General features: G+C 41.9%; 1 protein-coding gene across 1 annotated transcript in view; it reads right to left on the bottom strand.

The window, feature by feature from the left end:
- gria1a (glutamate receptor, ionotropic, AMPA 1a) overlaps positions 1–18,289 on the bottom strand; it is a gene marked incomplete at its 3' end in the record, with an annotated part of 57,674 nt that overhangs the window by 25,503 nt on the left and 13,882 nt on the right. The window contains exons 8-9 of the mRNA XM_083980906.1: positions 14,383–14,589; positions 13,393–13,838 (exon numbers count right to left, since the gene is read on the bottom strand). Of these exons, the coding sequence (XP_083837032.1) occupies positions 13,393–13,838; positions 14,383–14,589 (653 nt within the window). The remainder of the gene's footprint in view (positions 1–13,392; positions 13,839–14,382; positions 14,590–18,289) is intronic.

The raw sequence follows: 18,289 nt of genomic DNA, 5'->3' as shown, positions 1-18,289 counted from the left end.
ATAACAGTTTCTGAAAAACTGCACACTCAGATCCACTCCTACAGTAACTGTTAGAGGTGCATTGCATATAACACACCTTATGAAAAACACCATCAATACATTTGCAAACATAATAAATAATCAAATCTTTTGAAATTTGGAAAATCAACTCAAATTCTGTCTAACCTAAAGTAGGTGCTCATAAAAGGATCCTCCTGGTAAGATAGACACAACTAAATACTTATGTAGAATGAAAGAGTCCCAAATTATGTTTGAAAAGAGAAAGATGGTCAAAATATTCTGAAAACATCATAAGACTCTTAACACCTCAGAGGAGCTTGGCAGCTGGTCTCACAGTTTTGGAAATCCCCTCTCCCCACATCTTTCCAACACTGGATTTGGTGTTTCAGGCCAGTTTCTGTAATTTCTTTTTTTTTTTAATCAATGATTTGGCGTTGATTTTGAACTCAAATGTTCACTATGTTACAACAACATCACATCATAGCCACTCCCTACACAGCTACTGTAGTTTTTTTTTTAGTGCACAGCCCAGTGTGGCCATTTGGAACAACAACTACAAACACTTTGGATTTCCACAGTGGCTGAGCAGCACGTCATATGATACAGTTTTGATAGACGAGTCACGAGTATAATCCCACCCTAAAAGCTTGAACCTCTGCATCACCTAAAGCTGATAAGGCAAGAGTGTTAGCAAACAGTTGCTTAGTTACACATCCAGCGCACGAAGCCACAGAGCCAACTGTGTATGTGTCCACTGTTCACTCTCCTTTAAGGTCTGGTCTCCACTAATCCCTGAGGGAGATATCTGTCTCTCTGGCTGCTAAAAGCTCCACTACATTCAACAGCAAGTCTCTAAATCTTTGTTGGTCTCTGTTTCTCGCCGCTGGCCTGCATGCACCGAGGCCAGAGGCCACCCTGTGCAGCATGAGCAACATGTCTCACTGTGTGGGGTGTATCCTGTTGTGAGTCATCTCTATGAGAGCTATGAAAGCAAACAGCTGCTGTTGCATTTGGAAACAGAGGTGGGTGAGCGAGACTGACCTGCAAACAATGAGCTAAAAGACTCTGAAACACCACGGAGAGCTGAGTGAAATGTTGCAGTCAGGTGATAATTATCTGCATGACTGACAATGGTGAGGAAGTGCTTTCATAGGAGAGGTTCTGCATATATTAATTACAGCAGCTTTAAAGAATCCAGGTGTTTTTCCAACTTGCAAATCCTCCCCTGACACAGAATGTGACTGTATTGATCTATAACCTATACAACATATCATTGTCAGTAGTGCATACTTGTGTAGTCACACATAATAATAATAATAATAATAAACTTTATTTTACATAACAGGAGTCAGGGACCAACACTTTTCCAGGTGTGTGCTTTGTAATGATGGTGAACCAAATTAATTGTGCATCGCCTGTCTGTCAGATCCAGATCTTTATCCTTTGTTATATGATCTCCACCCACAGTTCCCCGAGATTCAGCTGTAGCACTAAACTCTCATTAGAATTCCCCTGGCTGGCCTCCTCTATTCGATATGGTAATTAGCAATGACTAATGACTTTAGCAAGTGTAAAAAATGAGCCAGTAATGGCCACATTACAATGGATTAGGAATTACAGAGGTTTAAATGAGAAAGAAAATGGTCTCTAATTATGGTGTGATTCTAAGACAAATCAGGGATGGAAAAGGAGTTTTCTGCTACACTGCTATTTTTTGCTTCTTGAAAATCAGCAGGATGGATGTATGTTTTAATGACTTGGCGCAACCACTCCTGATAGATCTGCTTGGACAAGATTGATTCCGTGCCAATCTATCGAGAAGACAAAGTGAGAGTGACAGAGGCTGGAAAAGTGAATCTGGCAAGGGGTAAAAAAAAACATGAAACACAAGAGGCAGGAAAAAACCCCAGCGACAGCAGAGGTATATACACAAATACACATATACGTCAGTCTCAAGTGTGAATGAGTATGTACTGAGTAATTGGCCACTGCTGCGGTGAATTGCAAGAAATGTCCTTAGCAACCGCGGCTCGCTGGAGGTGAAAATTATGACAGAGTTAGGAAAAAAAAAACCTCACACTAGGAAATTATTTATATCAACACCACATCAGGCAGCATCCACTTGTCATCACAAGACCACAGAGGAGAGAAAGTGACATAAAGATAGGTTTAGCCGTGTAAACACGAGGAGGAGTGAATAAAGAGATCAAGTCCCATTGGGTATTTCTCCAAAATAAAAGCCTTCTACTTACATACGATGACAACCACGTAAAGCTCTACTCCATTAGTTACCTGTGGTTGTTTTTGTGTGTACAAAGTGTCTGTATTTGCTGACTTACATATATCACAGGGCTTTTGTTAATTAGTGTTGCCTTAGCTGCTTGTAAATATTATGAATTGATAAAAGTTTCATTAAGCCCCTCGATTCCCTATAGCCTCCTCAGTGAAAAACAGCCTGTTAAACACATGCATAATAATGCAGGCACATCAGGGTAATTAACTAGAATAAAGTATTTATAAATGTGATTAGTTTTTTATGTAACTCTTGCCTCCATATAGGTCACTGTGGTTCTTGAAAGCACACGCAAAAGGGCAATTTTGGTCCTCCTCTGTGGCTCCAAAACTGAGCTCAGCAGACACGCCAAATTGGTTGGATGTGCAACACACAATGCTTTTAGTGCACGCCAGGCCACAGAAAACAACAGACAGTTTGTCAAAACGCACTTATCTGACACTGACAGTGTGTTTTGTAGCTTTCCACCACTTCATTGTCTCGACATTGCTAAATGAGGCTCCGAGGGATGAGAATATGTTGTGGCCAGTATTGTTCCAAAGTGGCGGCTTTACTTCTGATTTGAAGTGCTTGTGCTTTTGTTTTGTTGCCCTCACGATTGTTAGATTGCATGTTTTTCACTTTCATCCTTCAAGGCCAAACTGCAATGTAAGCTTTAAGCAAAGAGCAGAAAATTATTTATTAAAGCACCACCGCCTCCCTCACCCCCCTCTCTCCATCTAAAGGTCAATATTACCATGCCATTGAGTTGAAAAGAGAATATTATGATAATGCTGTTACCAGCCTGCAGCGACCACACCAAAAGCTGGTAATTACACTCATTCAAGTACGCTATGGAAAATCAGACAAAAGCGTTACAATCCAAAATGCTACAGTATGTGATTGTTTATTGCATGTTGTTTCGTTTCGTTAAGAAGCAGCTGGGTTAAGTGGCTGTTTTGCAGAGAACGATGGAAAGGTTGGAGCATAAACAGAAAATAATGAAGCTCCCAGCTATTCAGGAATCGATGTGTTTGAGATACGACAGCAATCGTCCGATCTGTGTGCACACGCTGGCCGAATGATATCATGGATGCTGTCTCTTACCCTCATGTAACCTGAGATAAGTCTGTGCTGGCGAGCTGTGAGAATGCTCGCTTCACGCCCACACACATACGCGCAGCCTCTTAGTCACTCAGGCAAGAAAACAGGAATCCAAACATCACAACTGTTCACACTGAAAATCAATAAGCACACACACATAGCCGCCGGACTTACGGCACATTTAATGCAGCTGCATTATAAGACTGACATGACATCCGTGTGCAGTCTCAAGTGCAGTCTCACAGAGACCGGGGTCACTTCATGAGAAGCTGCGCTGCTCTGAAAGAAAAATCTGTCTCTTTACGGTTGCCATGGCAGCACACTCTGCACTCCAAACAGTACAGCTGAGCTGAGAGAGACTTTAGTCATCTCTCTCCACCTCCTCTTCCTCTCTCTCTCTCTCTCAGTGTTTCTCTCTATAAGGGCAACCATCCCTATAGTAGGATAGGATTGCCATTACCGAGGGAAAGCTCTCATTTGGTCTCCTTTCAACTTACAGGCTGGCAGACACAAAGAGGCTATCTCTCCAGTCAAACTAACGGCAGTGTTTCCTCTTGGTCCAGGTAGATTTCCCATGTGGCTCACGATCTGGTGTATAATTCATGGCGGCATGAAAGACATTCATATACTGTCACAGCTTGATTACAGCAAAAGCCCCTCGCCGCTGCTGGAATCATGTGTGCCTCTGTGTGACTGTGTTTTAGATGCAGATTTGACAGAATAAGCCTCTGAGGGGATGGTTGCTTTGTCTGTGTACAAAGTGTGATGCCCCAGTGAAATCCTGAGGGGAGAGTGTGTATGTGTGTGTTTATTTGTGCAAGTGCCTTTCTGTTTCTGTTAGTGAACGTGCATGCATGTATGATCAAAAGTCGCCTTCATGCAATTCCCGGATAAATAAAACATAAATGATGCCGTGAACTAGACTGAACCGTCTCTTATGAATAAATCATTCTTTCCTACCAAGTCTTCCCCAACTGCTTTGACAGAAACTTACTAACTACACAATTACGTAACCCAGTGGCGTGTAACACGATCTAATTTCTCGTTGTTTAGATAAAAACAAGAATAACGAAGTCTTATACCTAATTGAACCCTGTGCAAGGTTAATAATTCCTTGATCACAAGGATCCACTTAGTTCGTCCCAGCGGGCTTGATTAGCAACCAAACAGCCACTTGCATCTACAGCATACAGCATACCAACAACATTACATTTATGACTTCATCAACATTGTGATGCAGCGTTGGGCTGCATGGAGAAGAGCAGTTTCCAGTGATATATATAGTATGTATATGTATAGAGCTAAGTAAAATATGGGTAGAAGGAAGAAATAAATTAACTGTGCAACAAGGTGAGGACTTCAATAACACACAAATATTATGTACAGTACACAGTGACAAGAAGGGGAAACCACAAAAAATATAATGCAGTTAAATTAGGAATGAATGACAAAATAATGAGTTGATTTTGATCATTAATTATGGAAAGAGTGGAAAAACAAATTCTAAAGCTCTCTGATGTCCTGTGATACCATATTATATGGGATGTGGACAACTCTGTGAGGGATCCACCTGTATCCAGTCCATTAGTTCTCAAGGTTTTGCTCAGTCCTTTAGTAACAAAGGAACAAACTACTCATTAACTTCTAAAAAGAAATGATCAAGGCTGCACAACTACAGTAATCAATATATTATCAAAGTGCAATGTCCAAATCAGAGGAGCTGCATTTCTTTTCAGAAGCAACATATCATACAAAGCCCATCACATCATCATCACTTTTCATTTGTGATATCAAAAAAGCAATCATCATGTTATGATTTTTTTCCAATGAAAAGTTTCCAATGAGGACGATTCAAGCGACAAATCTTGTGTTGGAAGGCTTTTGCAGTTTATGTGGCTGAGATATTGGCTCAACCACTGAAAAAGCAGCAGCACAAAGCAAAAGAAAAAACTACAGGGACAGATGCACTGATGGAACAGCACCATGTTTACATTTTAAGTTCATTATTTGGTTACTTTTCAACTTGCTTCTCATGGCAAACACTGATACATGCGACTAATTAATCACACAACGTGTAATTAATTATATATTTTGTTTTAATTGCATGACAACCCCAATTAAAACAGTGGCAGCAATTGCAGTGCCAAGTTCAGTCTTTCAGGACGACATGCAGGATTTTGCACTCTTCAGCCCATTAACTACATGTCATCTTGTGCATTTGACTTTCACAAGTCCCTGTCTCAGACCTGACAGCAAGCAGCCAGTGGTTTCCATTCCCTCCGAGTAGCGAACATCAAATTGTAAAGAGCTAAAAACTTCACTGAGATTAATTATTTCCCACAGTGAACATTTTGTTGTCTTTATTTGTCCAAATTCCATTATCACCCAGCCATAATAGAGCTGCATGTGGGGACCATTTTGAAAGCTCTCTGTGCTGGGTTGTGTTCAAGGACACTCTGACATTAAAAATATTTCACAGTTTTTAAATGAGCCACTGAATAATATTACCACAAGCCAATATTGTAACTTTGACCAAGATGATAAAGTATGCATCTTTGGGAAATATTCAGGATTAATATAGTATGTAAAATTATATGAAATATAGTTAATTGCCAAGCACATGAAGATCCACTTTCACACAGGGCCCTAGTTTCGTCGACCAGGTGAAGTCTAACGTCAGCGCAGCTTCGCCACGCCAACGGGGTGTGGCCCAGGTCCATTTCGCAAGATTCGTGGGCCGCGCAGTCAGACTTACGCCAGCGCAATCCCTCCCCTCGTCCCTCCCACCGGCGCAAACGGCAAAGAGGGAGGAGAGAGGGCGGAAGGGAGACAGGAGGAGGAGAGAAAGGCGTGGAGTGGGTTTGACACAGCCGAGTCAGATCTTCACCAATCAAAGGAGCTCCTCTCCTCACCTTTAACTGCGCGGCGGGTGATGCGCGCTGCAAGTTTGTCATTTTATACTTTGACATGGACGGAGGAAACAGCGACGCCAGAGGCCGAACCTCTCCCCGGAGGAAACAGCTGTTTCCCCGGAGGTCCGAGCTCAGAGTGACCAATAATGAGTTTACTAATATACTTAACCAGGATTGATCTGATACACTGAGAACCCCTACGCAATCTAAGAAACAACAACTAATAAACTAATAAAGAAACTCACATTTATTAAAACCCTGTGTATAAGATCAGAGGTGTAGGCTACACTAATCACAACATAAACACACACCATGTGGATGAAATCAGCAAGGACGCGCTCTCTCTCTCTCTCTCCCTCTCTCTCTCTCTCTCTCTCTCTCTCTCTCTGTCCTCCTCTCTCTCTCTCTCTGTCCGTCTCTTTTTTTCTCTTTTTTTCTCTGTGATAGAGATGCTGAATATACTGTAGTAGGCTATATACTGACTATCTGATACCGAGGCAGTGGTGGTGGACTAAGAGAGATGATGATTTGTGTTTTGTTTTTCATTACGGCTGCGTGATGCGGTCGCACGTGCTTATGAATGAATAAGTAAATAAATAAATACAGCGATCATCACAAGGGCAGAGTGGTATCTCAACACGGCAGCGACATGCAGTCATCCACCCTCAGTCCTGCTTGGGACATCCACAGCTGCTTTTCAGTGCCAGTTCGTCCCTGCTGTGTTAATTCAGGTGGAGTTTCCTTTACGCACCGACAGCCTTTGATCTCTGCTTTGATCTGACGTCAGATGTGACGGGACAATCTATATAGATATAAATTCACGTGTTGATTCCGTTAGTTGCATTAAATAGTGGTTATTGTGGATATTTATTGCATTGAAATGTGTCTGGAACTGTGGAGATCTGCCTGTGAGGTCTTGGTGACGTGTGTGCACTGCAGGTCAGTCAGCCAAACTTCCACTGCACCTGCTGCGCTCCGCGCTGCGCTGAGACTAGACCTGGTTGGAGGTGGCGAGCTTTCAGCGCAACTTCGGCGGGACATTTTCGGACGAAACTTCCACTGCACCAAGCTGAATCTGTGACGCCTCCCCCTGCTGCGCGGCCACGCCTATCTCAGCGCAGCGCGATCTGCCAATCTTCCAATCTGACTTTGCGCTCGGCTGCGCTGGTCGAAACTTGCATTAGACCGGCTGCGCTACCTTGCGCCACCTGCGCTGCGCCAGCAAACTAGGGCCCAGTGTCTTTGTTTTTCACACTTATTGCTGTGTCTGGGTGGAAGTCTTAGGAGAAAGGAACTGCTCATTTTCTTGAGTAGATCTATGTATATTGAGGCTGCTGTGTTTCTGTTGCATGACAAAAAACTCAGTTTGAGAAATACTGAACCTATAATACACCACATACACAATCCATTATTGAATGATTCTGACCGCCAGACTGAGAAATTGCTGCTGTGGCAGGCCAGGTGTGAGTGACAGAGCTGATTTATTTCAGTCTACAATCATGTAACAGGAGCAACACAGGCACTGAGGAGAGGAGACAACTCCACGGGGCCCTGCAGTTCAGACACACACCTTGGTACACACACAGACATCAGACACAGACACAAACATCTCAAAACACACTCACTGGAGGAACATCATGAACTGATGGCCTTTTACTCAAGTTGTCTTCCATACCAAGAGCTCCCACCTAGCAAGCTTCATATGGACGATGAGAGCCAAGTCAGGTCAAGTTCATGTTTGATATTCATTTTTTAAAATAAATTCTTAATTCTACCCTCTTTAGCTTTCAACAGACTGCTGTCGGCTTCCTAAACTTAATCCCCTTCGCTGTATTTTGTTGGTGCTATAACAACAACAATATAAAGGCAGCTCGCCCACCATGATGTTTAGAAGCAAAGAGCTGAGACACATTCAAATCTACAACAAAACACCACATTTTGTCCTGCGGCTACCTCACAGTAATAATACATCCATTTATGTATCCATTCAGATTCTAACAAAGGATATTGCTTTTAACATTATTGCGCTTAAGCCTCCTGTGTATGTGTTTGTGTGTTAGGCACATGATGAGGAAGCATCACTGAAACCATGACATGAGAGGGAACTGTCACACGTGATAATTTCTTGAGCAAACACAACCACTGCAGTAGAAATCTGTAAAGGATGGATGGATGGATGGATGGATGGATGGATGGATGGATGGATGGATGGACGGACGGACGGATGGTGGTCATCACTCTCAGAGTCCACCTGTCTGCAGAGATAAACACAGGGAGGGTACAACAGCACGGACTGGGGCTTATGGGAGGGCCTGACTGACAGTGCTGACATTTAGAAAGAGCACAGTAAACAAGGTCTCACAAAGAATAAATAGCAGGGGACAGGAGACGCACGCGCACACACATAAGTACTGTACACATTAATGCTTTGCATCAATGTATGAATGCATGCCTATGTTGTGGAATGTACTAATGTCAGTAAATTTCCACCACACCTACAAGCATGTATACACGATATACTAGCACGTACACAAGCACACACACACACACACACACACACACACACACACACACACACACACACACACACACACACACACACACACACACACACACACACACACACACACAGTGGCATGCATACCATATAGCTTTAGACCACTATCAAACACTGTTATGCAGTAGATAGAGAAAATGGCAGTAAGTGCTTGCTTTTAATAGAAACACACACACACACACATGCACTGATACACGCAGATGGGGATATTAAACACGCCCACTGATTAATCCAGGACAGAGTAGATCGTCAGTGTTGTTCCTTGGCCTTTTGTCTCTTATTAAATGGAGAAGCATAAAGCGTGAAGTGCTGCAGGCTGCCTACCTCAGAGATGACTGCACCTAGAACATTCTGTTTTCACATATTAGTGGTAAAGGCACAATGATGAGTGGTTTTTAAGAACCTGCTCAGAAATCCCAGCAACTTCACACATTAAATGCCCTTGCATTTTTCATTTCTGCAACAATAAGACAATAAATTACCAATCACTGTGCGCACTGTAGCCACAAAGTGTTCAATATTACGTTTAAATTAAATATTAAATAAGAGCTTTATGAATAAACCAATATTTTATTTTAATAATTAGTATGTCCATAATAATTATTGGAGCTCATTTTTATTCTGCCATTTACCTGATGATTCTTTTATTTCATGTTGTTAGTTGTACTGTCACAATTAGGCTGCCAGTCTCTTGCCACCCCTATGCTCCATGCCACAATAAGCAGACAAAAACACAAAGCTCAAGCTTAGACAGTTGCTACCAAATCAACACTAAGCTCCTGTTAGCAAAAAACTGTCATAATGTCGAACTAATACCACTGACAAAGTAGCTACTGCTGTTAATAAACACACAGTAATTAACCACAGCTATTGCTTAGCAGAACACTACTACACATGCTACCTAGCTGGGTGGCTACTACTAGTAAGGTGTCATGCTTATAAAAAGTCATTCATGCCGAATGCAATTACATTAATGAATTCATAAACACATTCCAGACCATTTGAGAACCATGCGCATCCCTTTTTATTGTTATGTGTATCGAATGATGTGTTATTTATTTACTGCGTGTTTTTGTGAAGCCAAAGACAAATTTCCACACTGTGGACAAAAAAGATTATTATAAATCATCAAAGTGAAGACCAAGGCAATTTATCTAGCATCTTAGAAGGGAATTTACTTGACTCCACTACATTTATCTAACAGCTGTTACCTTTTAGCATATAATCAGCTAACAATAAGGTATTGCTTACATCTTAATCCATCAATAATTCTAATACTATACCAATCCAACCCTTTTACTTTATATACGTAGTATTCTGCTCATATGTCTCTGCTTTTACATCTGACTCTCACTTTCAACTGAATAATTCTTCCAGCACTGTAACCTGTAGGATGTTTTGCTGAATTTCTTGTAGTGTGTTGTTACACAAGAAGAAAACAGAAAAGACCTGATGTTGCTTCTTGTAGGACCCTGCGTTACACATCTAAATGGGAAGGCATCTTAATTTAATCACGTCCTCCTAACTACCTATAATTGTATGATAGATCTTGTACGATTCATCTGTAAAACCAAATTCTTCAAGTCTAATTACAAACCAGGAATTAGATTTAACAAAAACAAAGTACGTACAGTAAATACAGATTGTATGAGCTAAAACCAAACAAATCTAAAGAACGGAGCCAACACAGCAACCTTGCTTCCACACAAACAAAAAGATTGTCTGGATTTTAAAAAAACAACAACAAAAAAACCCTCAATAGCCCAATAAGCAGACACACTGTGTCCATGTGACCATGACAACAAAGTATGTTAGGTTACAAGTTCCACTGCTTTTCATCTGACAAAACACGAGCGTTAATATCACGTGTCTTTTTAAATCTAGCAGAGACACTGATGGTGCTTTAGGGGATCAACACGCACCTCGACGTGTGAATACGCACTGTGCTAACTAGAGCAACTAGGTAACCCGAATTTTCAAGGGGAGGATGTTTGCTTCAGGGCAGAACTCAGTGGGGTGAAACATTCACTGTGTTGGTTTTCAAGACACCAAGCAAGCGCCACCATGCTGATCGCTACACCCTGGACTGTTGCACACACTAACTGAGCACTAGTGCTTGTTATAATTCTTCTTTTTTTTATTGTTTTCTTCGGTTTCTTTCAATCTGCAAGACTGACGACCAAACAGCACTTTGTTAACAACATAAAAAGGGACAGTACAAGTCACCTTGAAAGGACACTGTACGTAAAGGAAGATATCTCACTCTAGTCCATGGAGGATATGAGCCCTTGAAGCTGCCACCGTCACTGATGACACTAAGGAAATCTTCTGTTCTACCTGAAACCTATTTAAATGAGAACAAAGACCAGTACATGTCTGGGTGTGGGTTAAGTATCCCAGAATACTTCTAGTGAGAACTGTTGCTGTTACCAGGCAGAAAAGAACTTGACATACTTTCATTGCTACGACTGCATGTCACGTCTCTCTTTGTAAATGGGTAAATGGAACTTCAGGCCGACAGTCTTGTTGCTACGATTATTTTACAACCGATGATGAAATATGCCTTGGGGCTGGTTAATTTTGCAGTCAGTGGCGGCATCAACAGAATTGCTGCAAGTACAGCAGTGATCTGTTTTGTCCTTTTAGACAGACAGTGAAAGGTCTTGCATCAGGAGAGATTTCCACACACCCCCGGGGCAAAACGAATGCCGTTACCATACAAAAAAATGTGAATCTATGTGTGGTCAAGCACAGATATAGTAACCGACACACAGAAAAAGTTAAGTGTGAGGATACAAAGAGGGAAAGAACAATTTGCTGAAACATGGACCATTCTGTCTCTCTCTCTGTAAGGCGCACAAGGAGATCAATAGCTATTGGAGATGCATTTTCTGCCCGTAAGAAAAGAACGCTTGGACAATAGGCTTCACAATGCATTAGGCGCAGTTGAGTCTCCAGGCAGAAAATGGTAAATATCAGGTGGGAGTAGGGATCCTGTAGCTACATCATGTACTGCTGAGCACCTATGTGTCGCGTGCAGACCTGTAGGTGCAGAGATTTTCTCCCTCCTGATATTTGTGTAATGTAAGAGCAAAGTGGAAATACATTCTGTAAATGTCACAAGATGGGAGCTAAGATAAACAAAATTGAGTGCTGCACATTGCTATGATTTCTTTAACCTTCAGATACTCAATCAGGGAAGCTTGACTGAACACCACTGCTATTTCTCCGCATTACCCTTCTGACCACATAGTGATAATCAAATCTATTAGCCTTACACCACAGCATGTTGCACAGCACTGATGAGTTTAGGTGATGCAGTGACGCTGCACTTTCTTCACAAGGAGTATTTCGGTTATAGATCCTATAAGCAGCAGTCGTCACTGTGTATGTCTGACCATCCAGAGGCCATACATTGTTTCTGTTAACAACCGTGACTACTGGATTCCTCCTCCTCTCTCATCCTTCCACCATACATCTTAAAGCATTTGAAGGATGAATATCTAAAAAAAAAAGAAAGAAAAGGTTTCGTATTGTTTTTGTATGCTGGCGGAAGCTATTTTAAAGCCATAATCCAACACTGATGAGTGTTAGATGTGAAAATCAATACCACTCTCAAATCTATCCATCCCATATGGAGTTACTGCCAGGACGTGTTTTGTCTAGCTAACATTTAGCGATTTTGTTTAATCTGTATAAAAAACGGACGACTGGCAGTATCCTCACGGTATAGTAAATACAGTGTAGATGCATTATGCATACAGGACTGTACATGCACCACCACATTGCACGCAAATACATAATATATGTAGTTTAATGTTTAAAGAGACCCAAAGCTCTGTTTCTCCCCATGACCTAACCTGTCTCTGCTGGTTCTTACAGTGATAATACTGACATTATCCTCTCATCTTCTCCTCCAAGTCCCCCTGGAAAGCTCAGAAAGTCGACCTCAGTGTCTCTAATTTCAGACACTTAATGAGATTTTTAATTGGTGACCTTTTGAGAATGGTTTCATGCCACAGCTCATGAGAGCACTCGAGGGGAGCCAACACATACCACTCGATACTCACACCAGGATCCTTCATAATAGCCTTTCAAGGGTCTGGTATTTACCTTTACCAACAGATAGACAGATCAATGGATGGTTGGATGAATGTAAGGACGGACAGATAGACAGACAGGACTAATCTACTGACAGTAGCAACAGTCATAGTCCCAGAAGGTCATGGCAACTTGTCTCCAGACTGGAGGCAGGATAATGAAAACACAACTCTCTACATAATGACTACATCCTAAACTCCCTCTGCTGTGCTTCATCAAACTTTCACAGTTTGACAAGTGACTGGCAAGGAACTAAAATCTCAACAAACAATACTCGACTGAGTTGAACAAAAAAGCAACACAGCATGTTGAAGCGTTGGTGTGACAGACAGAAATACATTGTACGTAGGTGGCGCTAAGGGCCTCTTTGTGTACCAGCAAACAAATGAGGGGATTCATAGGACTGTGGATTCAATGCATGGAAATTTGTGGCCTTAGTTTCTTACCGTGGCGAGATATCACATCCCTGCTGCATGAAGGCGCCCAGTGAAAACCAAAGGGAGTTGAAGATGCCGAACTCATTGGTCTGCTCAGGACTCTGTGGGTTGGTGTTTTGCTGTGTTGGCGTCTGGCCCTGCTGCACTCCGTTAGACGCTGCAGCTTGGGTGGGAGACTGTGGCTCGCCTCCCTCCTCGTAGTCCTCGGCGTGCCACTCGTACGGGCTGAACCGACTGACAAGGAAGAGGACGACGCTGACGCCAATGTAGGCAAACACAATGCACATCCAGATCTCGTAAGCCAGGGGGTCCAGGAACGAAAACACACCAGGTTTGGATTTGGTGGGTTTCTTAATCATGATGGAGATACCAAGGGACATGAAGGGCTTGGAGAAGTCGATGACTTCTTCACGGACCAGGGTGATGGTCAGAGGAGCCACAGCAACATCTGCTTTCTGGTGGAAGAAACCAAAAACACACAGGACTATAAACGGATACGCTGCAACATCTATCTGTTCATGTTTTACGTTTAAGTTTGTTAATGGTAAAAACACAGGACAAATCAGAGTTGGTTAATAAACCTTTTGGAAAGTTTTGTTTTAGCCCTGTTAGCTGCATTACTCTGTGAATGCTAACAGTCAATATGTTTAGAACCAATTAGCAAATGTACACATGCTGACACAAGTGATACCTGCTAAATGTTCGCAGATATCAGTACTATTGTTGTAATGGCCATGTTGTCATGTTAATAACACTCATACCTCAGAGCTGCTAGTATAGCTGGATACTCTCACTGTTTAGTGATATAGTAACATTTATTATTATTCCCATGCTGTTAAGTCTTTGGTTGAAGAAAACAAAAGACACTCCTGGTGAAAAGTGTTGCAGTTAGTCATTTTCAGTGTCCCAGCCTTTCTGTTACTGTATTGCCACTGGAGTATATTAAAACCTCTACCTGTTATGTCTATTTTCCAGTCCAACACAATTATGTCCACTCACCCCGTACACCAGTTCGCCCACCATGCCATTCCACATCTTGGTTTCAGGATCCCTGGCTCCATACTTGCCATCTGAGACAACCTTCAGTTTGTACTGGTAGCCCACGTGTTTGGCTATCTCTGCAGCCAACTCCACGATGTAGCCCTCATACTTATCATTTCCCACAAGCTGCTCGTGGTTCTTCTTCAGCATCACATACGGAGACTCCTGTCAGATATAGGGTAACCATGAGTAACAGCAGGATCTTTTCCCCCTCTTCATTAAATAAAGTGTTCATATCACATACGGGAAATGAGTGAAGTTTTTTTTAAGCGATTATGCTGACACGGATTTCTTGACACAAGCTGTTGTGACTGTAAATAACACAACGTTTACAGCATGACAATTTGTTAAGCTATTTGAGTCATAGACACTGTTATTGCAAATAATAAAGCTTTATACGTAGTTAAGTTAAATAATGTGTACATTTTGGGAAGCCATATGGATACATTTAGTACATTACAGTGCAATTCAAAAAACACACATTATTACACATACCCTTATTCAGAGCTGAGGCTCTGAAAAAAATAAAAGTCTTACTTGGCCCAAAATATAATTGCTGCTGTGAAAGGTCTGGAGGAAAGATAATTCTATGAAATTACAAGGTATTATTTTAGCTTTGTTCCTTGAAGGTATGGTGTGTAATTCAAATACAAAAGGTGCCTAAGTATGATCATTACAACGGTGGTGTCACGTTGAAAGGAGTGTTGATAACATGCAGCAGGCTGTGAGGAAGCGAAGGAATTGGACAGGGTTATTAAAGCTGTGAAGACATCGGATCTGAGAGGGAAAAGGATGTGTGAGTGTGAGTGTGTGCGTGTGTGCGTGTGCATGTGTGTATGTTCGAACTATGTACACAGTGCAGCAGATACTGCTGACCTCTGCTCGGGGGGCAGGCTGTTCTTCTTGTTATATTGTATCACATTGGCATTTGTACATCTCACTCTGATTGGGTGTCCTGAGAAATTACAACTGACATGACACCTGGGGCCCCACTTTGTTTTCAGAAAAATGTGTTTCATATAGAATTCCAGTCAGTCTGCATTGTCCACCACAGCATCAGCAGGGCCTCAATTCCCACAAGTTGTTATGTGTGCCCGCTTTTAGCTAAGGCTGTGCTGAGCTGAGCAAATCCTGCCACCATATTTCATCAGGGTCTGGAGACGGTGTGGAGTGGGGGGGTTTCCTCTGTGTTACAGTTATCTGGGTTCTCCTGCTCTTTATGGTTGAGGTGAAGGTAATCATTGTTACACATGGAAACCCGAGGCACACTGGTGGAAAAACGGCACCCCAGGGAGACAGCGGGGAGAAAGGTCTGGCATGCGACGCTTCTACAGGCTGTGCACATGCCGACAGACAAAAACAGAGACACACACACACACACACAGACACATGTGGGCATGCACGTGTACCCTCACACACACACAGACGCACTGAGTCTCGAACACAGACACACATGCCTGCACACAGAGATATGACACAGAATACAGACATTCCTCCCGGACTCAGACTCATCGACCTCGACCTGTTCCACTGAGATCCGCTGTCACTCAACCGTGTTAGACACAATACAGACACACACACACTAAAACGTGTATTTTAGTCATGTTTACGAATGTAAAACACACACACCGATAAAAATATAATAACTTAAGCAAAATGCATGGCCATTACTTTACTTGATTAGTTGTATCTGTAAAATAGTAACAATCACTTTTTTTGTCAACAGAATGACACAATTTGCTCTTGAATTCTGCCACTTCATACTCAAAGCCTATTAGAACAACTGCACTCATTTAAGAAAGCTATTTATAACAAGCTACTGAAACTAACCCCTAAAATCCCAGTCATGGCCTGGTGTTAGTGTAAAGCCATGATCGTGGAGACACCAGGCTAAAGTGCTCCACTGAACATGTCCAGTTTCATGTCTCCAAATCTCCTGTTAACCCAGACTTAGTCTTTGCGTCCATGCAGGGAAAGCAGGGATTGTGGCAAGAGCATGAAGTGATACCTTCACTTTGGCAAAACACCTTATAACAAAAGTTATAAGGTGCAGAAACTCTACTGCTGCCGTGCAGCCCAATAAGTGTTGACACCTTATCTCTTCTCGTTGGTTCCAAGACAGAAAACCAATTTATCTTCTTAGAAAAGGGGACACTGATAGGAGATTATGTCAGAGAGAGTTATTTTAGGTCCATACTCTTGGGAGACTGCAACCTTGGGGTTTAAATAAGGATTTTCATATATTTTTTAATTAGATGCCAATAGACTACATGTAGTAAAGCTATTGCTCTACATCAGTGGCTGCCAACCTTTTTGTCAAACGTACCTTCACAAACCAATTACAGTACTCAAATTATATTCTACCTCCTGTCATTTATTGACACATTATCCCACACCATTTATATATAAAAGTGGTTACAATTTAACTGTTAGTGTTTGATCACAGTGATGAATCAGTGATTGATTCGATTGAGTCTACAACTTGGAGTGGCAGGCACTCTATTCTCTTCACTCTATACTAAATCTATACCTTTCATCCCTTGAGTCTAACTCGGTGTTCACTTTACAGCAGATTCAACTGATAATACACATAACGTTTAGCTCAAAGAATAATTCATATTTTCTCAAAGTAATTGAGTCACTCTCGAGTAGATGGATGGATAAAACAGCTGCCCAAACTGTTTCCTTTTTCTCCTTTTCCTGACATAGTTCTGTCTATTTGCTATGGTATACAAACTCTGATAATGTAGCTCCTTCTTTAATTGGGTGAATTGATTGTATTAGTTTTAACGCTGGACTATTATTTAGAGCCATTTCGGCACAAATTTGTTGACACTTCACTAAATCTTTTCCCCCTTTCGGGAGATACAGCTGCAGTCAGAAATTCCCCTTATCTTAATTACGACTTGGAGGCCGATCAGGCTGAGCAGATACTCCCAATCGGCTGCTCGTATATAGAGTATGATATGGCTGGAATTAACATTATCAGATGAATCTCTGGTAATGCCACTATATATTCTTCTCTTCCTCTGTTTCCTGCTACACCTACAAGGTGTCAGACTGACAACTTCTCTCTATGAATTAAAACAGCACAGACTGGAGCATACCGATGCTTTTCCCTGTTATTCTACATTGTCTCTCAGCTCCATCAGCTTCACTGGGCCTTTATTTTGTGAGCAGTGAATCTCTCTGAAGGAAAGCACATAGTTGAAACCCTTTATCCCGTTAACATCTCTCAGTAGAGATCAGCTGCAAACACACTGCTCCGCGAGACCTGAGGTCTCCAGTAGAATATCTTAAATCGGCTAGTGTGTGTGTGTGTATTTTTTAACACATTTCATCCATTCATTGAGAAGCTACGCCTGTTCTCACTCAACCAAAATTTCATGGCGGCAGTAATGCCCAGAGATAAAAGACATTCCCACTTGAAAAATGCACCATGAGTACAAAAAGAAGCAGTGCTTGGCTCTAGGCATCCACACATATGGAGTATTCTCTGATATTAAATTTTCAACAAGATGCAGACGCCGAGAACATCCTGTACCTGCAGAGATATGCAGCTGTCTTTATTATCCTCTACTGTATATAAGCCAGGCATTGCCAACTGGGTACTTTTCTTTTGTGACACTGTCAGGGGACACTAGGCGCTGTGAAAAATGGTCAGATTCAATCTTTTCTTCTCTATCCTCAAACCCAACCTCCATCACAGACCCTGCCAGCTCCATCTCAGTTATATAGGCCAGGACACTTAACACAGCCTGGCCAAGTCATGTAGAACTGCCTGATGGTGACATTGGAGCCAAATAAAGAATATGGGAGGAGAGAGAAATGAAGGACGCATTGACACTTCTTAGAAATAAGTGTT

The sequence above is a fragment of the Trachurus trachurus genome (genome assembly GCF_905171665.1).
Source record: "Trachurus trachurus genome assembly, chromosome: 10".
NCBI classification, from domain to species: Eukaryota; Metazoa; Chordata; class Actinopteri; order Carangiformes; family Carangidae; genus Trachurus; species Trachurus trachurus.
This window is presented reverse-complemented; position numbering and strand designations above follow the sequence as displayed.